General features: G+C 35.5%; 1 protein-coding gene across 16 annotated transcripts in view; it reads left to right on the forward strand.

The window, feature by feature from the left end:
- Positions 1-19774, forward strand: part of CSNK1A1 (casein kinase 1 alpha 1) — a 42492-nt gene that overhangs the window by 7005 nt on the left and 15713 nt on the right. For 11 of the 16 annotated variants that reach the window (XR_004985625.2, XR_004985626.2, XR_004985627.2 and 8 more), the window contains 3 exons: positions 9950-10076; positions 13055-13153; positions 15451-15534. Coding sequence is in view for 12 of the 16 variants with exons in the window: in XM_045576353.1 (XP_045432309.1) it covers positions 9950-10076; positions 13055-13153; positions 15451-15534 (310 nt within the window). In the remaining 4 variants the exon portion in view is untranslated. The remainder of the gene's footprint in view (positions 1-9949; positions 10077-13054; positions 13154-15450; positions 15535-19774) is intronic. The other 5 variants (XM_045576351.1, XM_036423975.1, XM_036423974.2 and 2 more) reach the window with 2 other exon arrangements.

Raw genomic sequence — 19774 nt, forward strand, 5'->3', positions numbered from 1 at the left:
CGAACCCGGGACCTTTCAGTCCCCAAGCCGACGCTCTATCCATTGAGCCAAACCGGTCCCGGCCTTAGATGTTTTTTTTAAATGTGTTACATAAATTGATTGGATGATAAGGATAAAAGATACCTCTTTCATTCTCTGATGTAGTAATGATGTATTCTAACTTTAATGTATGGTTGCCTTTAATGTATGTTTGCCACATTGATAAATACTATTGAAATAAGTGAACCAACTGGTTCACTTCATTGTGGCTAAACATTCCTTTTTATGTCTTCATGTAAGAAAAAAAAAATACTTGCCCATTATTCAAGCATTGTCCTGGTCTTTTTTTGTTTTGTTTTGTTTTGTTTTTTCCTCATTAAACTTTGTTATTTTAATGGGTCTCAAAATCTGTGACAGATTTTTGGTCATGTTGTTTCCATTAAAAAGTACTGATTTTAAAAACTAATAATTTAAATGTCCTGGTCTTATTTAATCAATACAACAATCCCCTAAGTTGGGGTTTCATGTAAATTGTGAGTCTAAGTGGTCACATACTAATATGTTATTTGAATATATTTTACTGCTTTTCAATTACACCAGTGATTCCCCAACTGTGCTGCATATTGGAGAACTTTAGAAAATATTGACACCTGGCTTCTAGATAACTTGAACTACTTACTTTGATTTAATTGGTGTGGGGTGTGACTTAGTCATCATAAGTTATAAAAGCTCTGGTGTACAGCGAAGTTTAGTAACCACTATACCATATTTCACAGATTAATAATAGTGCTTCCTGTTTACACCCACTGACCCCCATTTTTTCTTAGAACTACAAATGGATAAGGATTCTTACTTGCTGCCTCCTATGAGTTAGATTAGTTCAGGAAACCCTATACCAGGAAACACAGTACTGGACAGTACCTGTAATCTCATACTATCAAATGCTTTGATTTCTGAAAAACAATATGTGAATCGTTTTCCTGTTCACTTAGATGCATTCCTACAGGAAAGCATTCAAGAAATTTCTTGAGGGAAAGAACTATGTCTCATTGATGAAAATTCTTAGCATAGTGCTGGGTAAAGAGAAGGCATGATTCATTTTATCTATTTGCATTTGCTTTTTTTTAATGGAGCCCTGTAGAAAGTTATGGCTCACACATAGAATTTTAGGAGTACCATGCATTATTAACTCCAGTTCCTATGGGAATATTCATCATCTCTGTCCATGATTGGGGCAGGGAGGTACTGAAAGACAGTTCCAGGATGTGTCCACCCATCTTGCCCAGTCCCAATTGGGGCTGGCCAGCCAGGGAGGGACCAAGGGAGGGCTCCGATCCTTCTGGCCCAGTCCCAATCAGCTGGACACCAGCAGCAAGCTAACCTATCGGTCTAAGCATCTTCCTCCTGGTGGTCAGTGCACATCATAGGAACTGGTCAACACTCAGACACTTAGCATATTAGGCTTTTATTATATTGGATTTCTTAAAATATATTTTTATTGATTTTGTACAGAGAGGAAGGGAGAGAGAGAGTTAGAAACATCGATGAGAAAGAGTCATCGATGCACACCCCCTACTGGGGATATGCCCGCAACCAAGGTACATGCCCTTGACCGGAATCGAACCTGGGACCCTTCAGTCCCCAAGCCGACGCTCTATCCATTGAGCCAAACCGGTCTTGGCTATATTGGATTTCTTAAATATTCAGCTGAACTCACTAACTGGTAGCCAGTTTACAAAATGTAGAGTAGAGTATTTAGGTTTGAATTCCAATCATTAAATGCCAGTGTCCATTAATTTCACAGTAAAGGCTTGCTGTTGTGAACATTCATTAGTCTAGATGTCTATTAGCATCTCAGTGGTGTTGGCATTTTAGAATTTATTTTGGTTCCAGCTCAGCAACATTAGGAAGTTAATTTCCTATGCTGCCAGATAATGCAGGGGGTCAAAAAATAATTTCTCCCACTTTCTAAGTTCTAGCTGAGCTTATCAAGGTAACGTGAGATATTAACAGGAGAAAATATCCAAAATTTATTGTGGATGTACAATATGTGCAGGGGTGCCATAAAAAAATATGAGACCCCAAGGAGCATTAGGCTATTGAGGTTTTTACCAGTATATGCCCTTTTGGACAAAAGAGAAAGAAATGGGGGCAGAGATCTGAGATTTTAAAGCCCACAATTTGCAGGTAGATGAGAAAGAGCAAAGGTGGTAAACGAATTCTTGTTGGCCACCCAGAAACAATGGTACACAGAACAAAGTTCAAACAGGCATTGCTAGGTTTCTCCTACTCTGCCACATTTCTTATTATGATGCTAAGAATATGTTTCCTTCCGTTAAGCAAGAGTTTCTATCTGCATTTCTTTAGGCAGGAGAGGGGGGAGTGAAAGGTTAATTCAGAGTCTTATTTTTTTTAATTACCAGCTTAAATCAGTATCCACAAAGGCATATTTTGGGGTGACAAAACTTTGATTCTCCTCATAGACCATTCTGTCCTTTAGGTGGCTTTTATGAAAAGACATATTGAGTTTATAGTGACAGGGTAACCCAAGTTTAGCTCATTTATATAGTGAAGTTAGTAGCAGAAAATACAGAACTAAACTTAGGCCAGGGAATTAGGACTGGGTTTGTTTATTTATTTATTTATTTATTTATTTATTTATTTATTTATTTTAGGGCTGGGTTTAGATCCCAGCAAAATCATGATATGGGTCTAGTAATAATTAATGTCGTTTTTAAACATTCGTTTAAAATCTTGCTTGGCGTTGACTTGTATTGTGACAACCAACAATCCCTGCAGATATTGCAAAATGTGCCCTGGTAAACAGAACAGTCCCCCATTGATAACACAGGGAATACAGTCATTCGTCTATTTTTGGGTCTAGTAATAATTAATGTCGTTTTTTAACATTCGTTTAAAATCTTGCTTGGCGTCGACCTGTATTGACATAACCTTCAAACACGTGGTATCTACAGAACGTGTGAAGTGCAATTAACAAGTTTTGCTTGAAAAAGTTTGTGTTTGGTTTGGTTTTTGTTGAAAAACTAGGGCTAAGAAGATGGCGGATGAAGAGCATATTCGGCACTGCATGCTTTACGAGTTCCAATTAGGAAGAAAAGCAAGTGAGGCTGCAAAAAACATCTGTAGTGCTCTTGGTCAAGATGCAGTTAGCGCCAGAAAATGCCAGCATTGGTTTGAGAAATTTCGCGAGGGAAATTTTTCGTTAGATGACAAGAGTGGTCGAGGCCGTGTGTCCAATTTTGATCAAGAAGCTCTTCAAGCTCTTTTGGTGCAAAATCCTCAAATTACCCAACAAGAGCTTGCGACAACTTTAAATTGTTCACAAAAAACAATTTCCAATCAATTGCGTGCACTTGGCAAAGTCCAAAAGTTTGGAAAATGGGTTCCTCATGAGTTGACCGACAACAACCGTAATCAGAGTCACAATTTGCAGTTCGCTCCTCTCTCGTCAAAACCGTTTGCCGTTTTTAGAGCAAATTGTTACCGGAGATGTTAATTTGAAAAGGCGGCCTCAATGGTTGGACAAAAATGAGGCTCCGCAGCCCACGCCAAAACCTGACTTGCATGCGAAAAAAGTGATGTTGTGTGTTTGGTGGAATTTTAAAGGAATTCTTCATTATGAACTTCTACCAACTACCCAAACCATTACAAGTGCAGTGTATAGTGCCCAATTGGAAAGGTTAGCCCAAGCTTTAAGAGAAAAAGAACCCGCGCTGATTAATCGGAAGGGCGTAATTCTTCACCACAATAACGCACAACCGCATACTGCAAGAATCACTGCTGAAAAACTGCGCCAGTTGGAATGGGAAGTTCTCCCTCAACCTGCATTTTCTCCTGATATTGCCCCTTCCGATTACCATTTGTTTCATTCTTTGCAAAACTTTCTTCTTGGAAAAAAATTTAATAATGAAGAATGCCTCAAAAATGCATTGACCAAATTTTTTGCATCAAAATCACAAGAATTTTACAACAGAGGGATTAAAATGCTTCCTGAGTGTTGGGCACAAGTAGTAGAAAACAACGGCAACTATATTGTTGATTAAATTTTGTTGTATTGTTTAAATAAATTCGATTTAAAGTATTAGGAAACGACATTAATTATTACTATGCCTAATAGAAGAGGTAGCAGAGAAAATAAATCGAGAAGAATGACTGGTGGAATTCAAAGTTTATTAAGGGGAGAGTTGGGATAATGGGCTATTGAAGTCACAAGAAATCAGTTTTTAGGAAAAGGTAATATACATCCAAGAAACAGACAGGAAGTGAGATTTTTAAAAGGTTTGGGGTTTTGCTATGGAATGAAGCCCAGTATATAATGTTTAGTAAGTATACATTTACTAAATATACTTAGTTGACTCAGTGGTATGGTCTGAGAGCAGTTTGGATGATGATGTCTTGTCAAAAGTAAACGTAAGAGACAGGGTCTTGAAAATGTAGATGCTGTGAACATGGGTATATTATGGCACTGATTCAGTGTTTATACTTTTTCATTGTTTATTGAGGACTGATATGAATAACCTAAAGATGGGAAAATAAATGGCATAGGGGAAAAACGACCCTTGCCTATATAAGAACTTTCACTTTTAAAGTTGTGTAATTGTTTGGCTTATTTGAATCAAAGGTGAATAGGTGCTTGCTGTTTAAACTTTCAGTGCAGAGTATTCTGCACTCCTTTTGTTTGTCTTATCTGTCAAATCAAGCATTTAGTTTTATAGCCTCTTACTTGGCTTTTCATTCTTTAATTCAGCAAATGTTACTGAGCTTCCTGTATTTAAGGCATTGTGCTGGAAGCTGGGAATATAGAGTTGTGAACAAGACAGATACAGTGTCTGCAACTACTGTATTAGGATATTCTTTTTTTGTGTATTAGGATTTTCTAGAGAAATAAAACCAATGGGTTATATATAGGTGTATTGAAAGTGATTAGGAGGGATTGGCTCACACAGTTATGGAGATAAATCCTGTGATCTGTTGGTTTGCAAGCTGGAGACCTAGGAAAACCAGTTTAATTGTAGTCTAAGCCTAAAAGCCTGAAAACCAGGAGTGTGGGTACCATGAAGAGAGTGAATTCTCCCTCCCTCCACCTTTTTTGTTCTATTCAGGCCCTTTAACTTGGGGAAGATGATCATCTTTATTTAGTCTGTCATTCAGATGTCATTCTTGACTCGTGCTAGTTGTCACTGACACCCCAAAATAATGGTTTACTTAACTTACCTTACCATAGTCAGGTAGACACATAAAATTAACCATTACACCTATCAAGTTGATACTCTAAAGGGGAGGACCTACATTAAACAAATACGTTTTATTTCTGTTGTTGTTGTCCTATTCATAGGAATGGAACATAATTGGGTGTTTTAATCTGAACTGCATACTTAAGATAATTACACTGGTTTGTTGCTCTGGGAAGTCCTTAGGTCTCATAGCAACACTTTATTTATTTATTTACTTAATTTATTTTAATTATTTTAGTCATTTCTTTTCTAAAATATTTCCATTTTTATAGAGAATCCTAAAAAAACAACAACAACAAAAAAAACCCTTGCCTCAAATCTCCAAGTATTGACACTTCTAGTTGGTCTCCATGCCACTGTTATTCCTTTCCTTACTTTTTATTTTCATATTGCATTCTGTTCCCAAGGCTAACCCTAAAATATTGATTTAATTATATTATGTTCCAGTCACACTCTTTTTTAAAAAAAATATATATTTTATTGATTTTTTTACAGAGAGGAAGAGAGAGGGAGAGAGAGTTAGAAACATCGATGAGAGAGAATCATCGATCAGTTGCCTCTTGCACACCCCCTACTGGGGATATGCCCGCAACCAACGTACATGCCTTTGACCGGAATTGAACCTGGGACCCTTCAGTCCACAGGCTGACGCTCTATCCACTGAGCCAAACCGGTTTTGGCTCCAGTCACACTCTTGATAATTCCCCTAGTTATTTATAAAATTTAAAAGCTCTTTAGCCTGGCTCAGTGTCGGCAAACTGCGGCTTGCGAGCCACATGCAGCTCTTTGGCCACTTCTTCAAAATAGACTCGCCCAGGCCGAAAATTGACTTCTGTGCATGGGCCACGAAGTTTCAGTTGCATTGTATGTGCGCGCCCACGCGTGGTATTTTGTGGAAGAGCCACACTCGAGGGGCCAGAGAGCCGCATGTGGCTTGCAAGCCACGGTTTGCCGACCACTGGCCTGGCTAATATAGCCCGAAGCTATCAGCCGCCTTGACTCTTCTTCAGTAGGTCTGTTCTGGCCCCTGTCTAGCATGCCTTTTCTACCTTCCCTTTCAGAATATTGTCCCTTCTTCAGGATCTGACTGGAACAGATCATTTTCATGAGGCTTCTTTGGACAAATTTTGTTCCTGTGATGTTTTGGGCTTCTGCATTTTATGTTAACATTTTTTGTCGGCCCCAGTAACTTGTGAATGTGTGCTTACATTTGTGCTTTTATGTGTGTCTTAATATTTTAAACTAGATTTAGTCTGGATATGGGTTCACGGGAAAGGAGATGAGAACAAAAAGTGGACCTTGCCTTCTCTTAGCACAGTGGTCAACAAGCTGCAGCTTGCGAGCCACATGCGGCTCTTTGGCCCCTTGAGTGTGTCTGCCACAAAATACCACCGCCTGGGTGAGTCAATTTTGAAGAAGTGGCGTTAGAAGAAGTTTTAAGTTTAAAAAATTGGACTCTCAAAAGAAATTTTAATCGTTGTACTGTTGATATTTGGCTCTGTGACTAATGAGTTTGCCGACCACTGTCTTAGAGCATATTCTTCAGAGCTTAAGATACCTTTTTATTTTATTTTATTTTATTTTATTTTATTTTATTTTATTTTATTTTATTTTATGATGCAATAGAAGCTCCCAGAATAGAAATGGGAAATATAGAGGTGAAGATAGAAGCTGAATAAATAGGATTCAGATAAACCGAAGACTGTTCCTAGCTTCTAATCTGTGTGTAATAATGTCTGGATGAGTTAGACAGGTGGAAAGCACAGATGGGGAGAGTATGAGGTGTTAGCTTTAGAGAAATAAGCTACTTGAGACCAAAAGGAAGTATAACCGACATACACACAGCAGGAAGATGTAACTATTTTAGAAATGCATGGTTATTCCATGGGGGGGGAAATGCCTTTGAAACATTTACTTTTAAACTATTTTTTATGGCTGATTTATAAAATCTTCACATTGAGAGTAGTGGATATGTCTTATACACTAAGCAAGTAAGGAGAAAAATACCCAATAAAAACTTTATTTTTAAAATATACATATATATATTTTATTTCAGAGGATGGGAGGGAGAGATAGAAACATCAGTAATGAGATGCATCAGTAATGATCAGCTGCCTCCTACACACTGCCCACTGGAGATCAAGCCCTCAGCCATGGTGTATGCTGTAATCGGGAATCAAATCATGACCTCCTGATTCATAGGTGAATGCTCAACCCCTAAGCCACACTGGCCGGGGGAAAAAACCTGATTTTTTTTTTTATTTTTTTTTTAAGGCTCGTAATTATTATAAGAGCATTTTGTTAAGGCTTATTTTAAAGTACTTCTCAAAAAGTGTTTGTGAAATTATGTGTAATTAATTGCATGCATATATGAAGCATGAATTTGTGTCTTTTACATTTCAGGTTTGGATTTGGGCTTGGATGGTTGTTTATTGCAGCTTTGTCAGCAAGCCATTGGTGCAAACCTCTGATGTACAGAGGAGATGGGGTCTTATGAGACTTAATTTATGTTTTCCCTTTTGCCTTTGACTTTTTGTGCTTTTCCCTAATGCCTTCACTCTTTCTGGATTTGGTGGTGTGGTATAGAAAAGTTCTCTTTTTTTTATAACCTGAATAAATTAGGTTTATATTAAAATTTTGCTACATGGGGACAATGGTAAATTATGTACACAGATAATAAATGAATTAAAAAAATGGGGGGGGGGGAATAAAATGTTTTTTACATACCGTTAAAATTTTTTTTTTTTTTTTTTTTTTTTTTTTTTTTTTTTTTGCTACAGCTTTTATTGGGCATTTTTAGTAGCCAGAATTGATTTTGGAAGTTTCTGACAGCTCTCTAGCACAAATTTAAGTAATGCAAGAGGAAAAAACGGTGGTAAAAAAGGGAAGGAGAACATAACCTAATCACTCTGTTCATCATTTACCTTTTAATAGTATTATTTGTTATGTTTTATTCACTTCTTCCTATTTCAACACTGCAGGCTTTCTCTTCAAGTTAAATGTTTAGAGGGATGTAAAGTGTTGAATTCCCATATGGAAAATAAGGAAGGAAGAGGGAAAATTATAGAACATAATGTTTTGTTCAATGTCATTTTGTTAAAACACTGATGACATACTTTAGGAACTTAACTCGTGTTTATATCAAGAGTTAAAATGTCATATTTTGTTTGCTTAATTTTTGCATAAAGTCACAGAATCTGTTGACAATGTTAAGTGAATACTTACTTTAAGTAACAGTTTTGCATATAGTAAGAGCAGACCAACTCTGCCATAGCCACATCTGTTGCTTTTCTTAGGCTTAGTAGGCAAGATTTCTAGAAGTTTAAGCAGAAACTCTTTCCCCACCAGCATACCTATTTCAGCAAAGAGGGTGTGAAATAAATTCCTTCTGTGTTTGATAGTAGTTATTCATGCATCAAGTTTTCAAGAACAATTGAAGCTGAAGTATAAAAAGGAATATGAACTTTTGTTTTTTAGTTTTTACTTTTTTTTACTGATTTGAGAGAGAGAGATGTCAATTGGTTGCCTCCAGCACACGTCCCAACTAGGGACTGAACCTACTATCTAGGTATGTGCCCTGACCAGGAATCAGACCTGGTAAAGGGATGATGCTCCAAACAACTGGGCCTGAACCACACAGGTTAGGGCAGTAATGTTTATAGTCATACTAGTGGCCCAGTGCACAAAATTCGTGCAGGGGGGCGGAGGGAGACAGGGAGAAGGTCCCTCAGCCCAGCTTTCACCCTCTCCAATCTGGGACATCCCTCTCACAATCCAGGACCACTCGCTCCTAACCACTCACCTGCCTAATTGCCCCTAATCGCTTCTGCCTGCCGCCCTGATTGACACCTAACTGCTCCCCTGCTGGCATGGTTGCCCCCAACTGTCCTCCCCTGTCGCCACAGGCCTCCTCCACACTGTGGGACCCCCAGGCCTCACTGCTCAGAGCAGCCACCAGCCCCGCCTCTGCTGTGCGGGCAGCCATCCTGTGGCGAGCATCTTGTGATGATGTTGTGCGCGAGGGCCATTTAGGCTTTTATTAGTATAGATAGAAACTTGAAATCATTTATTACAGTAATTCCAAGCCCTTGAAGTCTCTGAAATTAGCAGAGTTATTGGGGACAAATATTTTCACAATATAGTATGGGATAAGGAAAACATGATTCCCATGGAAAACAAGTTTCATCTTTGTGGTAATACTGATTGTTACCTGTAATCTGAAACTAAACAAAAAATGTGACTCCTTTAAAGAAAAAGGATAAGTAATTATTGATTAAATACTCGGTGGGGAATGGGACAAGAGATATAATATTAGGGATCTTTGCTTTCTGAAATGTTTTGAAATGACTGCTATGCATAGTCTTCTTCATTTCTTCAGTTAGAAAGTAAGACCAGGTGAGATTAAAGAACTTGCCCAAGGTCACAGGATCCGTGGCAGATGTGTATAAACTTCAGCTGCTGCCGTAAGAGGGGTGTTAAGGCTACCAGGCAAGACTTGTCTTAATATTATAGGTCAATGGGGTCACTTGATGGAAGAAAAGACTCTTTACCCTTACTTTGTATTCGCAATGTTCTTACTCAGTGGGTTCCTCATCTGAACCAGAGAAGGAAAACTTATTCTTAAGGTTTAAGAATTTAAAAAAATTTGGTGGTATTAAGTATAATCAGCTTTTCATAATGCCTTTGATTTTCCTTTTCCCTTTTTGTTTTGTTAGGTGGTATGGTCAGGAAAAAGACTACAATGTGCTAGTCATGGATCTTCTTGGACCCAGCCTTGAAGACCTCTTCAATTTCTGTTCAAGAAGGTTCACAATGAAAACTGTACTTATGTTAGCTGACCAGGTATGTGAAGTTTTGATGAGAATACAACTGTTCACCATTGTTTAACTGTAGGATCAGCAAATAAGATAAAATAGTACGATATGCTCATTCAAGTGTACTACTATGATATGACTTGTAGATGTTTTCCTATCAGTACAGGACAAAAAATGGATTATGCTGGTTTGCTACTCACTCTAGATTAGTAGTTTTCATGGTGCTCCATTAGATGAAGTGCATTTGTTTTAGTGTTGAATGTAGCAAGTTTCCTTACAAGATTTTGTTTGAAGAAAGGGTTCAGATTGTAGTATAGAAATAATAGATAAATGTACATATTGAAATTTTGGTTAAACAGGTTGAATGCTATGTATTAGGTCTGGAACCTTATGAAAGCTATATTTTAACCCTTTGCACTCCGCTGTCCCCTCTCAGGGGACATTGCAGTTTATTAGTGATTACGGGGAATTGAGTTAATTCAACGCACGTTTCCGCCATTAGCGTCGAGTAGCTGGTAGCCAATGTCCAGAATGGTTCGGAGTGCAAAGGGTTAATAAATAAGGCACTAAAATCAAGATATATATATATTTATTGTGTGTGTGTGTGTATATATATATATATGTGTGTGTGTGTGTGTGTGTGTGTGTGTGTGTGTGTATATATATATATATATATATATATAAAATTAAAAAAGAATTTTGCCAAATAGATGTTTTTCACAGTAATAGAAACTCAGCCATTGGTAGAATTTAAGCAAAGTTGGAATTTTTTGAGGTGTCATGAATTCGATCCATGCATTGGCTAGTGTTTGATTAAATTGTTTTAAAGCCAGAGCTTGGGTTTTTCTTTTTTTAATCTTAGAGAATAAAAAAGAAAATTTGTGTTAAAGATTTTTAAGATGTGGGAATGGAGTTAGAAACAGATAATGTGTATAATTTTAAATTTTGGTCAAGATACCTTTAAGGACAGGAAACTGTTGGGTTACGTTAATTTAATGTGTAAAATTGCTGTGGAAGAGAAAAACATTTTAAAAATTTAGATCAGATATAAGAAAGTAAAATGAGATGATAAACAGAATTAGTATTTGAGGTAGATTTTTAGGGAAAATATTAAATATAAAAATTTAAAGGATTAGAAAGTAGTGTTCACTTTTTTTTTGTAACCCAGTGCCTGATATTCCCCAAGTTTAACATATTTGTAAAGTACAGTGTTCTATTTGTGGCATATTATGGGCTCACACATTAAAAAGTTAAAAACCTTTTAATATGCTTGAACTAACATGTAAATGGATCCTAATAAAAGTTTTATATTCTTAAAAAAAAAAGTTTTATATTCTGTAGCCTCAATAACACATAGGCATTAATAAGGAAACATTTAGGGCCTGCTACTGTAATTAGCACTGGGGGAAGAGAGGATATGAAGAAGCCTAACTAGTTCCTTCAAGGAACTTAGAGTTTACTAGTATTAAGAAAAACATGGAAAAATACAATGTTCTAGGTTCTGTGATAAAAGTATATTCTGGGTACACTGGTTGCAAAGGATAAAGAATAATTCAGGATACAGGAAAGCATTTGTTTTAGCAGGTAACAGCTAAGTCTTGATGATAGGCAATACTCAAATTAGTCTAAAGTTTGTGCCATTGTCTTTCCCCAGTGTTTTCCCAGTGAGTTAATAGTCACAGTTTAATGAAGGGTATTATTTAGCTAGGATGAATGTGTACATTAAGTGAGCCAAATGTTTTATTTCCTTAATGAACAAGGTGGTACTTGACCATTGCATATATCTACTTCCTTGAGAGTATAAACAGTGTAAGCCAGAGATTACAGATTTGGCTTCAAAATATATTTGTCAAGGTAAACAAGTTTCAGAATCTTTATATTCATAGTAATAAAAACTCAGGAAAATGAGGACAAATAAAAAAATATAATCTTGACAACGTACTACTGAGAAGACCAATAACGGGTAGAAAGGTAATGTTGGCAGTCTGGCTATGGCAAACATTGTCAAATAAAACTATTTCTAAGTATCTCTTACAGAATAGGTAGACATATTTGATCATTTGAAGTTAAAACTATTTTAGAAGAGATATCATAAATTAGTTAAAAGACAGGTTTTTAAAAATGTAAATCTATTCACATAATAAATTACAGATAAAAGATTATTGTATACAAAGAATTTTTTTAAAATTGACAAGAAAAGAACAAGTCAAAAGAATAATGGACAAAAAATATATATTGACAGTTTATAGAATAGTAAATTGAAATGATCAGTACAAATGAACAGATTTCCACACTAAGTGTCAGGAATAATTGTCAAAGTGGCAAAATTTAGAAAGAACTAAAAATGACTTTACTAGTGGGGGGAAAAATACTCTCATATACTCTTGTTAAAAATGAATTGTTAATAACCTATTTTAAAAGGCACCTATCAAAATGAAAAATACCCTTTAACCCAGCAGCTCTCTGAAATTTTGTGGGTCTTATAGTCCATAGAAATAAAAGCACTAGTAGCTAGGATATTTAAGTTTACTCATAGCATTATTGCTTACAGTAGGGAAATACTGGAAACTAGCAATACTGTGAGTTGGGAATGATGGGGGAAAACTTAATCTATACCATAGAATATTTGTAGCCATTAAAGAATGCTAAGACCTATGCTTTATTTGACTTGATAGAATTTTCAAGAAAAAGTTTTCAGAATGGCATGGTAACAATTCAGATTTTGAATATGATTATATAGTGTGGAGAAAAAATGGGGGGGGGGCAAAATATGTTAAAGGCAATTCAGCATGTATATGTCTTCCTTTATATAAAGTCATATTGTTATTTTGTTTGCTACCAACTTCCAGGAATGTTTTGGATATGTGTAATTAAAAATAAATAAGCAAACAAGAATAAAATTAATAAAGTGTTTCTATTTCAGTTTAAAACAATCACAATTGATAGCTTTTATTGTTTAATTCAAATCGTTTGACTTAATTTTCTCTTCCCTTTTTCTTTCCCCAGATGATCAGTAGAATTGAATATGTGCATACAAAGAATTTTATACACAGAGACATTAAACCAGATAACTTCCTAATGGGTATTGGGCGTCACTGTAATAAGGTTAGTCAAATGTTCTTTGCATGAAAGAACACAAAGTAAAAACTCCAAGAATTGCTTTGGTAAACTTGCATTTTTTTAAAAAGTTGTAGTAAATTTAATTTGCTGTTGATAATTGCTTTAAAATATTGTACTAGAAGAATATCAGCTAACTCTTATTAACTTAGTAACTTGAATTAAATCTTCTCCAACTTACCCAACCAAGGTTAGTTATCTATATGAAATATAAAGTTCCCAAGGGCTTTATAATAAAATATAACCATCTGTTACTGAACTATTGAACAGTGTTAGCTATTTTGTATTCATGTGCTTGTGCCAGCGTGGAAACCATAGTGTTGACATTTGCTGACTAAGCATGGTTGATAATGAGCATTCTTCAGTCCTTGGACTTCTGTATTTAAAAGGATAATTTTTGGGCCTGATTCAAAAGTAGTTGACATTTTTGGGGGTGCCAAGTTGGGTGGGTTCTCTATCCCTTTTCCCCCTTTCAAAGGAAAATATTAAGTGGAATGAATATTCATACACCAAAATTAGTGTTCATTTGGGTCTCAGGGCGGTTGAACTTTCTGGGATGGTTGAGTTTTGGCTAGTGACGCATGATTGAAGTTAGAAACTAAATTGTGTTAACTTTTTCTGCAATTATTAGTGTATTGAGTGATTTGCTTTATTTATCAATTGATTCAATGTTGAGCTCGGGCAGACAGGCAGCATTGGCAATACACTAAGCATTATTGTGATCTAATGATCTGATAGAAATTCTCAACTTCAGGACAACTTGGGGGCTTTTTGTTTTTTATGTTTTTTTGTTTTGTTACGTTTTGGAAGGAAGATTCCCATTTGATTTATTAAACCATTAGGAAATGTTTGGTGTTTTAGGTCTAGCTATATATGTTTACCTTTGTTTGCCTGTATGAATGCCAACTTGGAGCTATTACCATTAGAGCTGGTGTTATTTGTTAATGTGTGAGACGTAATTAATGCTGGTCTGACCAAGTTTTAGGAAATGAATTTTTTTTTTGTTGGAAGCTGAGTTAAATATTTAAAAAATAAAGGTGTTTAAATCTATATATAACTTACCTTGCCATTCCCAAATTGCATCATCATTTTTTTTTTTTTTAATATTATGTTGCTTCTCTCTTTGAAGCATCCAGGTTCTTGATGGTTATTGCCAAACCTGGTAATATAATTGAAAAGATTTACTGGTCTTAATTTTGGAGCAATTTTGTCAGTTTGACCCTAATCTTTTGGGCATATCCCAGCCCTCTTCTTCCCATTTCCCCTCTTCCCCTCCTCCCTCCTATCTAAGATCTGTTATCCTCATATGATCTGTATTGACATTGAAGGCCATGGTTTTTGCCTTAAACAAAATTATGATCTAGATAATTCCTCTTTGCTTCCTCCCCTCCTCCCAATAAAGTAGATTGTTAATCACTTAGTTGTGTTAGAAAGTCTAAATTGCCCAGCGATGAAAATCTTTAGGATTTTGTGTCCTCTTTAGAGATATGAAATAGGATACTGTGGAGCTACTTGCTGTTACATAGATTCAGAGAGCCCTTAGGGTAGAAGCACAATGTTTTAACTTAGCTAAGACTCAAATTCTAAATGTTCTTGAACATTTTAGACTAGTGTTTTGTTTATGTAGTTGGTTTTTAGTGTTTTCTGTATTGTAGTTTGAAAAATGCCAGTTGTATGAGACTGGATTATTTGGTCAACTTGTTCCAGTAGTTCTCTATTAATTGGAAAACATAGTTTGGGGGACTTTTGAGGTTGACTTTTCAAGTAAAATTTATTATTTTGAAAATTGTTCTGAATTTGATGTTTAGGAGTGGCTACTCCAATCTTAGTGAATTTGCTCATCTCTTCCAGTAATCAGCCCTGCATGCTTATGAAAATAAATTTTTTAAGGTGACTAAATGCCTTCTACCTCTTCCTTACTGAAGATTTTCCCCCCTGTATAATTTTTGGGGAGAGAAGGGCAGATTATGGTACTAAAGATTACAAATCCAAATTCCCCATTTTTTATTAAAAAATTAAAGAGCCAAATGTCACCATTGCTATCCCTGTTTCAGGCAGTGACACTATAGCGGCATTAAGAACCTGAGTATTTTCCAGAATTCAAATGTTCTTGAGCATGTGATTCTTATTTGGAAAACTGAGAAGCTCAGTGCTTGGTGGAAGAAGGATGGCATTTGGCTACCCTGTTCTTTCTCTAATGCCTCGGTGTTGCCTGTCTGCGCCGGCCATTGTTGCAATGTAAGCAATACTGTTTGATGCACTGCCACCCTCTATTGTCTGTTTAGTGTTTAGAATCTCCAGTGGGGAAGAGGAAAAGAAGCATGACTGTTAGTACTTCTCAGGACCCATCTTTCTCAGGATTAAACCAGGTCTGAAACTGTCTCCTATTCCAAACTCAATCCCAAATTCATGTGCTTTTCTTTTTTTATTTGTTTTATTTTGATTATTTTTGTTTTGTTTTAATTTTGGAGAATGTAGATCTTTCTCAAGCACCTCTTACGTTGGCATTATTCAGACATACTTGGCAAACATAACATTACTAAGATGTTTCTTTGCGGCTGTTGCTTAAACTTCTAAAGTTTAGAGAAAACCTAATAAAAACAGGATTGTGTTTAGATCTCTAACATCCGTATGAGAAAATGATGTGTTAGTCTACTATGGAAATTCTTAGTGATAAACTTGAGATAGACTTTTTAGTTTAAAAATGTATTTGGAGTTGCATAACTCAATGCATGAAATACATCAGTACTGTATGGTGAATATATTGTGCCTTAACTCTCTTCTCCTTCCCCAGGGACCTTCAGGTAAGTGTAGGTCAGATTTCAGTTCCAGTGTTTCTAGAATTGATTTACCTCAGAACATATGCTCTGGAAATAGAAGACATTGCATTCTAACAATATAACAATAACATAATTAAACAATTACCATTAATAACACAAATTAAATGAAAGTATAATCTGATTATTTAGAGTTTGACAGGCTAGATCACATGTGTCAAACACAAGGCCCTCGGGCCAAATCCGTCCCGCCAGGCCTTGCAATGTGGCCCGCACTGCGCTGTCATCACTGCACTCCGCTGCGTTTCCATCACAATGACAGTTTATGACTGTTCAGTAAACCATTCGGCCCTCGATTTAGGCTGGATTTTAGATTTTGGCCCCTTCTCTGATTGAGTTCGACACCCCTAGGCTAGATAAACACCATCATAATTTACTAACTTTTTAAAACATAAGCAGAACTATTCACAGTCTTTTACATTTATAGATATTAGATAGCTTTCTTAATGGATGAATTTTTAGACAAACAAGGGGAAAGAGGTGGGGTTTTTTTCTTTTTAAATAATTTTTTTAATCATAAAATTTAGGTAGATAAATTTTGAAGCTCCAGAGCAAATGGGCCTTTATCAATGTAAGATGCACTAAGAAGGAAGTATTGCCACGAGTAATTTTAAAAAGAAAATTGTATTTTATATATATCTGAGTGATGTTTAATTTTTGTCCATACTACCCAGCATATTTTAGGGACCACCTTCTCCTGATGTTACAAAGGTTTCATAAATTTACATTATTTTTTTTTTAAATATATTTTATTGATTTTTCACAGAGAGGGAGGGAGGGAAGAAGGGAGAGAGAGAGAGAGAGAGAGAGAGAGAGAGAGAGAGAGAGAGAGAGAGTTAGAAACATCGATAAGAGAGAATCATCGATCAGCTGCCTCTTACACACCCCCTACTGGGGATGTGCCCGCAACCAAGGTACATGCCCTTGACCGGAATCGAACCCGGGACCTTTCAGTGCACAGGCCGACACTCTATCCACTGAGCCAAACCGGTTTCGGCAATTTACATTATTTTTATTCATGGACAAAGAAGTAGTACCATCTGCGGTGACTAGGTTTGGTTGGGAAAAGAGGGAAATGTTGTAAGTGTGTAAGGCACATTGTAAGACAATTTTGGTTCTTTTTTACTTGCTCATTAAATCACACATTTTACTTTAAATTTTTTCGAATTGTTAATATTCGCTATAGGTTAGATGGGTTGTAAGGAAAGGTGACTTTGTTAAGTCTTTTGGAAGGGCAGGGTAATGTGACCCTAATTAGGATAAATTGTTCCAATTACTAAAAACTAAAATTGGCAGTAATGTTTCTGAAGAAAATGCATCTCTACTGAATAGCATTATCCCAGTATATTCAACATTAACTCATTTCCACATGCCTTTGAAGAATCATGCTGTATTCTTTAAGACAGGCAAAAATTTTACTTAGAACATACATATATTTAAAACCCACAGAAAATATGCTTGACTCACCAAAGAAATTAGGCCTCTCTTTGCACATATAAACCTATAAAAATGCATTACTTATGACTTACTAAATAATGACTTCCTTGTTTGTTCTATCTTTACATATTTGCGCCTGTTTGTATCCTTGGAATCATGTGGTTTCAAGCATACACTTCCATTATATGTTTACATTCATTTTTAAATTCAAAGCATAAAGAGCTACTAAAGATGCTTAATAGATCCCAGAAAATGATGAATTACCAAGAAATTTAAATTTTTTTTTTTAATTTTCAATTCTTTGCTCTTAAAATAGGATACCTTTGTTTGGCAGTGATATTACTTTTCCTGACTTAGATTTTACAAGAGAAGTTTTAAAATTTATTTGCCTTGTAGTATTTTGTTTTGATACCAATGTTTGAGATGTTTAAGAAGATAGTGTTTGAATGTTTTTTGTTTTCTTCATTACATTTCATCCTTTATAGTTGTGGAAGGAAAAATACTCTAGTGAACAGTTTATAAAGCAGTCTTTTTAGTTGTGAAAAAAAATGTCTGATTATTGAATTGCAAATTGAGCTTCTGATTGTCAATTTAGACACCAATGAAGCTATCAGACATAATCATGTCAGAGATGTTCCTATTTTTTCTCCTTTGAAGTACTGAACAAAGAAATTCTGGAAAATAGCCCTTAGAGGAGATTCTATGTCCTAATTATTTTTTATTCAAAATCCACATAATTCTTAGGGATGTTTTTTAAATACCTTGAGGCCGGATGTCCTTTTGTGTTTATTTTTTCCTTGATTGATTTTCAATGTGAATCTGCGGAGCTTAAGTCATAATTTCTGTTTTGCCTAAAAGAAATATTTTGCTCATTTTGAAACTTGTGTACTAAACTGATATTCATAATAAGACAAACAGCATGAGTTTTTTGTGTGTTTTATAACACTTCATATTTCTATAACTCAGTTGCTTAAGTTGGTATTTTTGTAAGAGTTTTCTTTAATTATATTTTACTAAAAAATTTAATCTTCATTTTTTTTATAGTAGTAAATAAAATAAATATTGTTAACATAGTTACAGAAGCTCAACCTCATTGTCTTTTTGATCCAGCTTAAAGCTGAGACTAGGTTAACAGTGCCTGCCTAAAATAGGTATTTTTCATCCTCCTAAGAGAAACACTTGGTCAGATCTTTTTCATTTAAATCAATAACTTGCTTTATTTTCTAGAACAAACCCTAACAGACTAGGTAATTAAGTTTTCCAGCATTTAACAAATTATAAACTGACAGAAGGAATCCCAGTGTCAGCCTAATGGAAAGAACTAGGGCTATGTTAGTACAAGGGCATCTAGACTTGCTTTGCTTAATAATCTTATGGGGTTTTATGATAAAGCTACACTTTTAAGTAAATATTGTTTATTTTGCTTTAGAAGCTAGGTAAATATGAACATGTTTGGATTTTTTTTTTTTGTCAAAAATAGTTTTGTTGTTTTCTTTTAAAGGTGTTTTTATTATTATTATTATTACTATTATTATTATTATTATTATTATTATTGATTTTAGAGAGGAAGGGAGAGGGAGAGGGAGAGAGAAACATCAGGGATGAGAGAGAATCATCGACTGGCCGCCTCCTACACACTCCCCACTGGGGTCTAAGCCCGAAACCCAGGTGCATGCCCTCAATCGGAATCGAGCCCTGGACCCTTCAGTTTGCAGGCAGATACTCTGTCCACTGAGCCAGACCGGCTAGGGCTCTTTTAAAGGTTTTAATTATGGGGAGTAAACTCAAATTACTTTTAAAAAATCAACATTATAAATGAGTATCTTAATCTCTTTGTATCATATATTTGAAAGAGAGCACTAAACTTTATTTTATAATATGATACAATATTAGTTTGGTGTTTGGTTAGGTTATCTAAACTGCTGATTGTAAGCCACCTTGATATTAAGTACTTTTTAAAGATTTTAGGTCAACTTGTTATAGTTTCTAGAAGGTTAACCTGATCACATGCATAAATGTCACTTCATGTAGTAGAACGTAAGGCATGCTTGCTTTAAAAAAATGCTTTTTTTGTTTGTTTGTTATAAAAAATCTTGTTTTTCCTTGTCAGTATCAAACTTTAAGAGCTGTCTTGTTTACCAGTAGTAACTGGATATCGGGTTCCATTATGGCACACAGCACACAGGCTTTTGGGTGTGGGATGAACTGAGCCTTTAAAATTGTTCAGTTGACAGAATCAAACACTTGACTTTTTTTAAAAAAAACTTGACTTATTGATGAGGACTAATAAAAGCTTATTGGAGTGTTAAGTTTGTTCATTATCTGTTCTACTTAT

Source organism: Pipistrellus kuhlii, unplaced genomic scaffold (genome assembly GCF_014108245.1).
Source record: "Pipistrellus kuhlii isolate mPipKuh1 unplaced genomic scaffold, mPipKuh1.p scaffold_m20_p_8, whole genome shotgun sequence".
Classification (NCBI taxonomy): Eukaryota; Metazoa; Chordata; class Mammalia; order Chiroptera; family Vespertilionidae; genus Pipistrellus; species Pipistrellus kuhlii.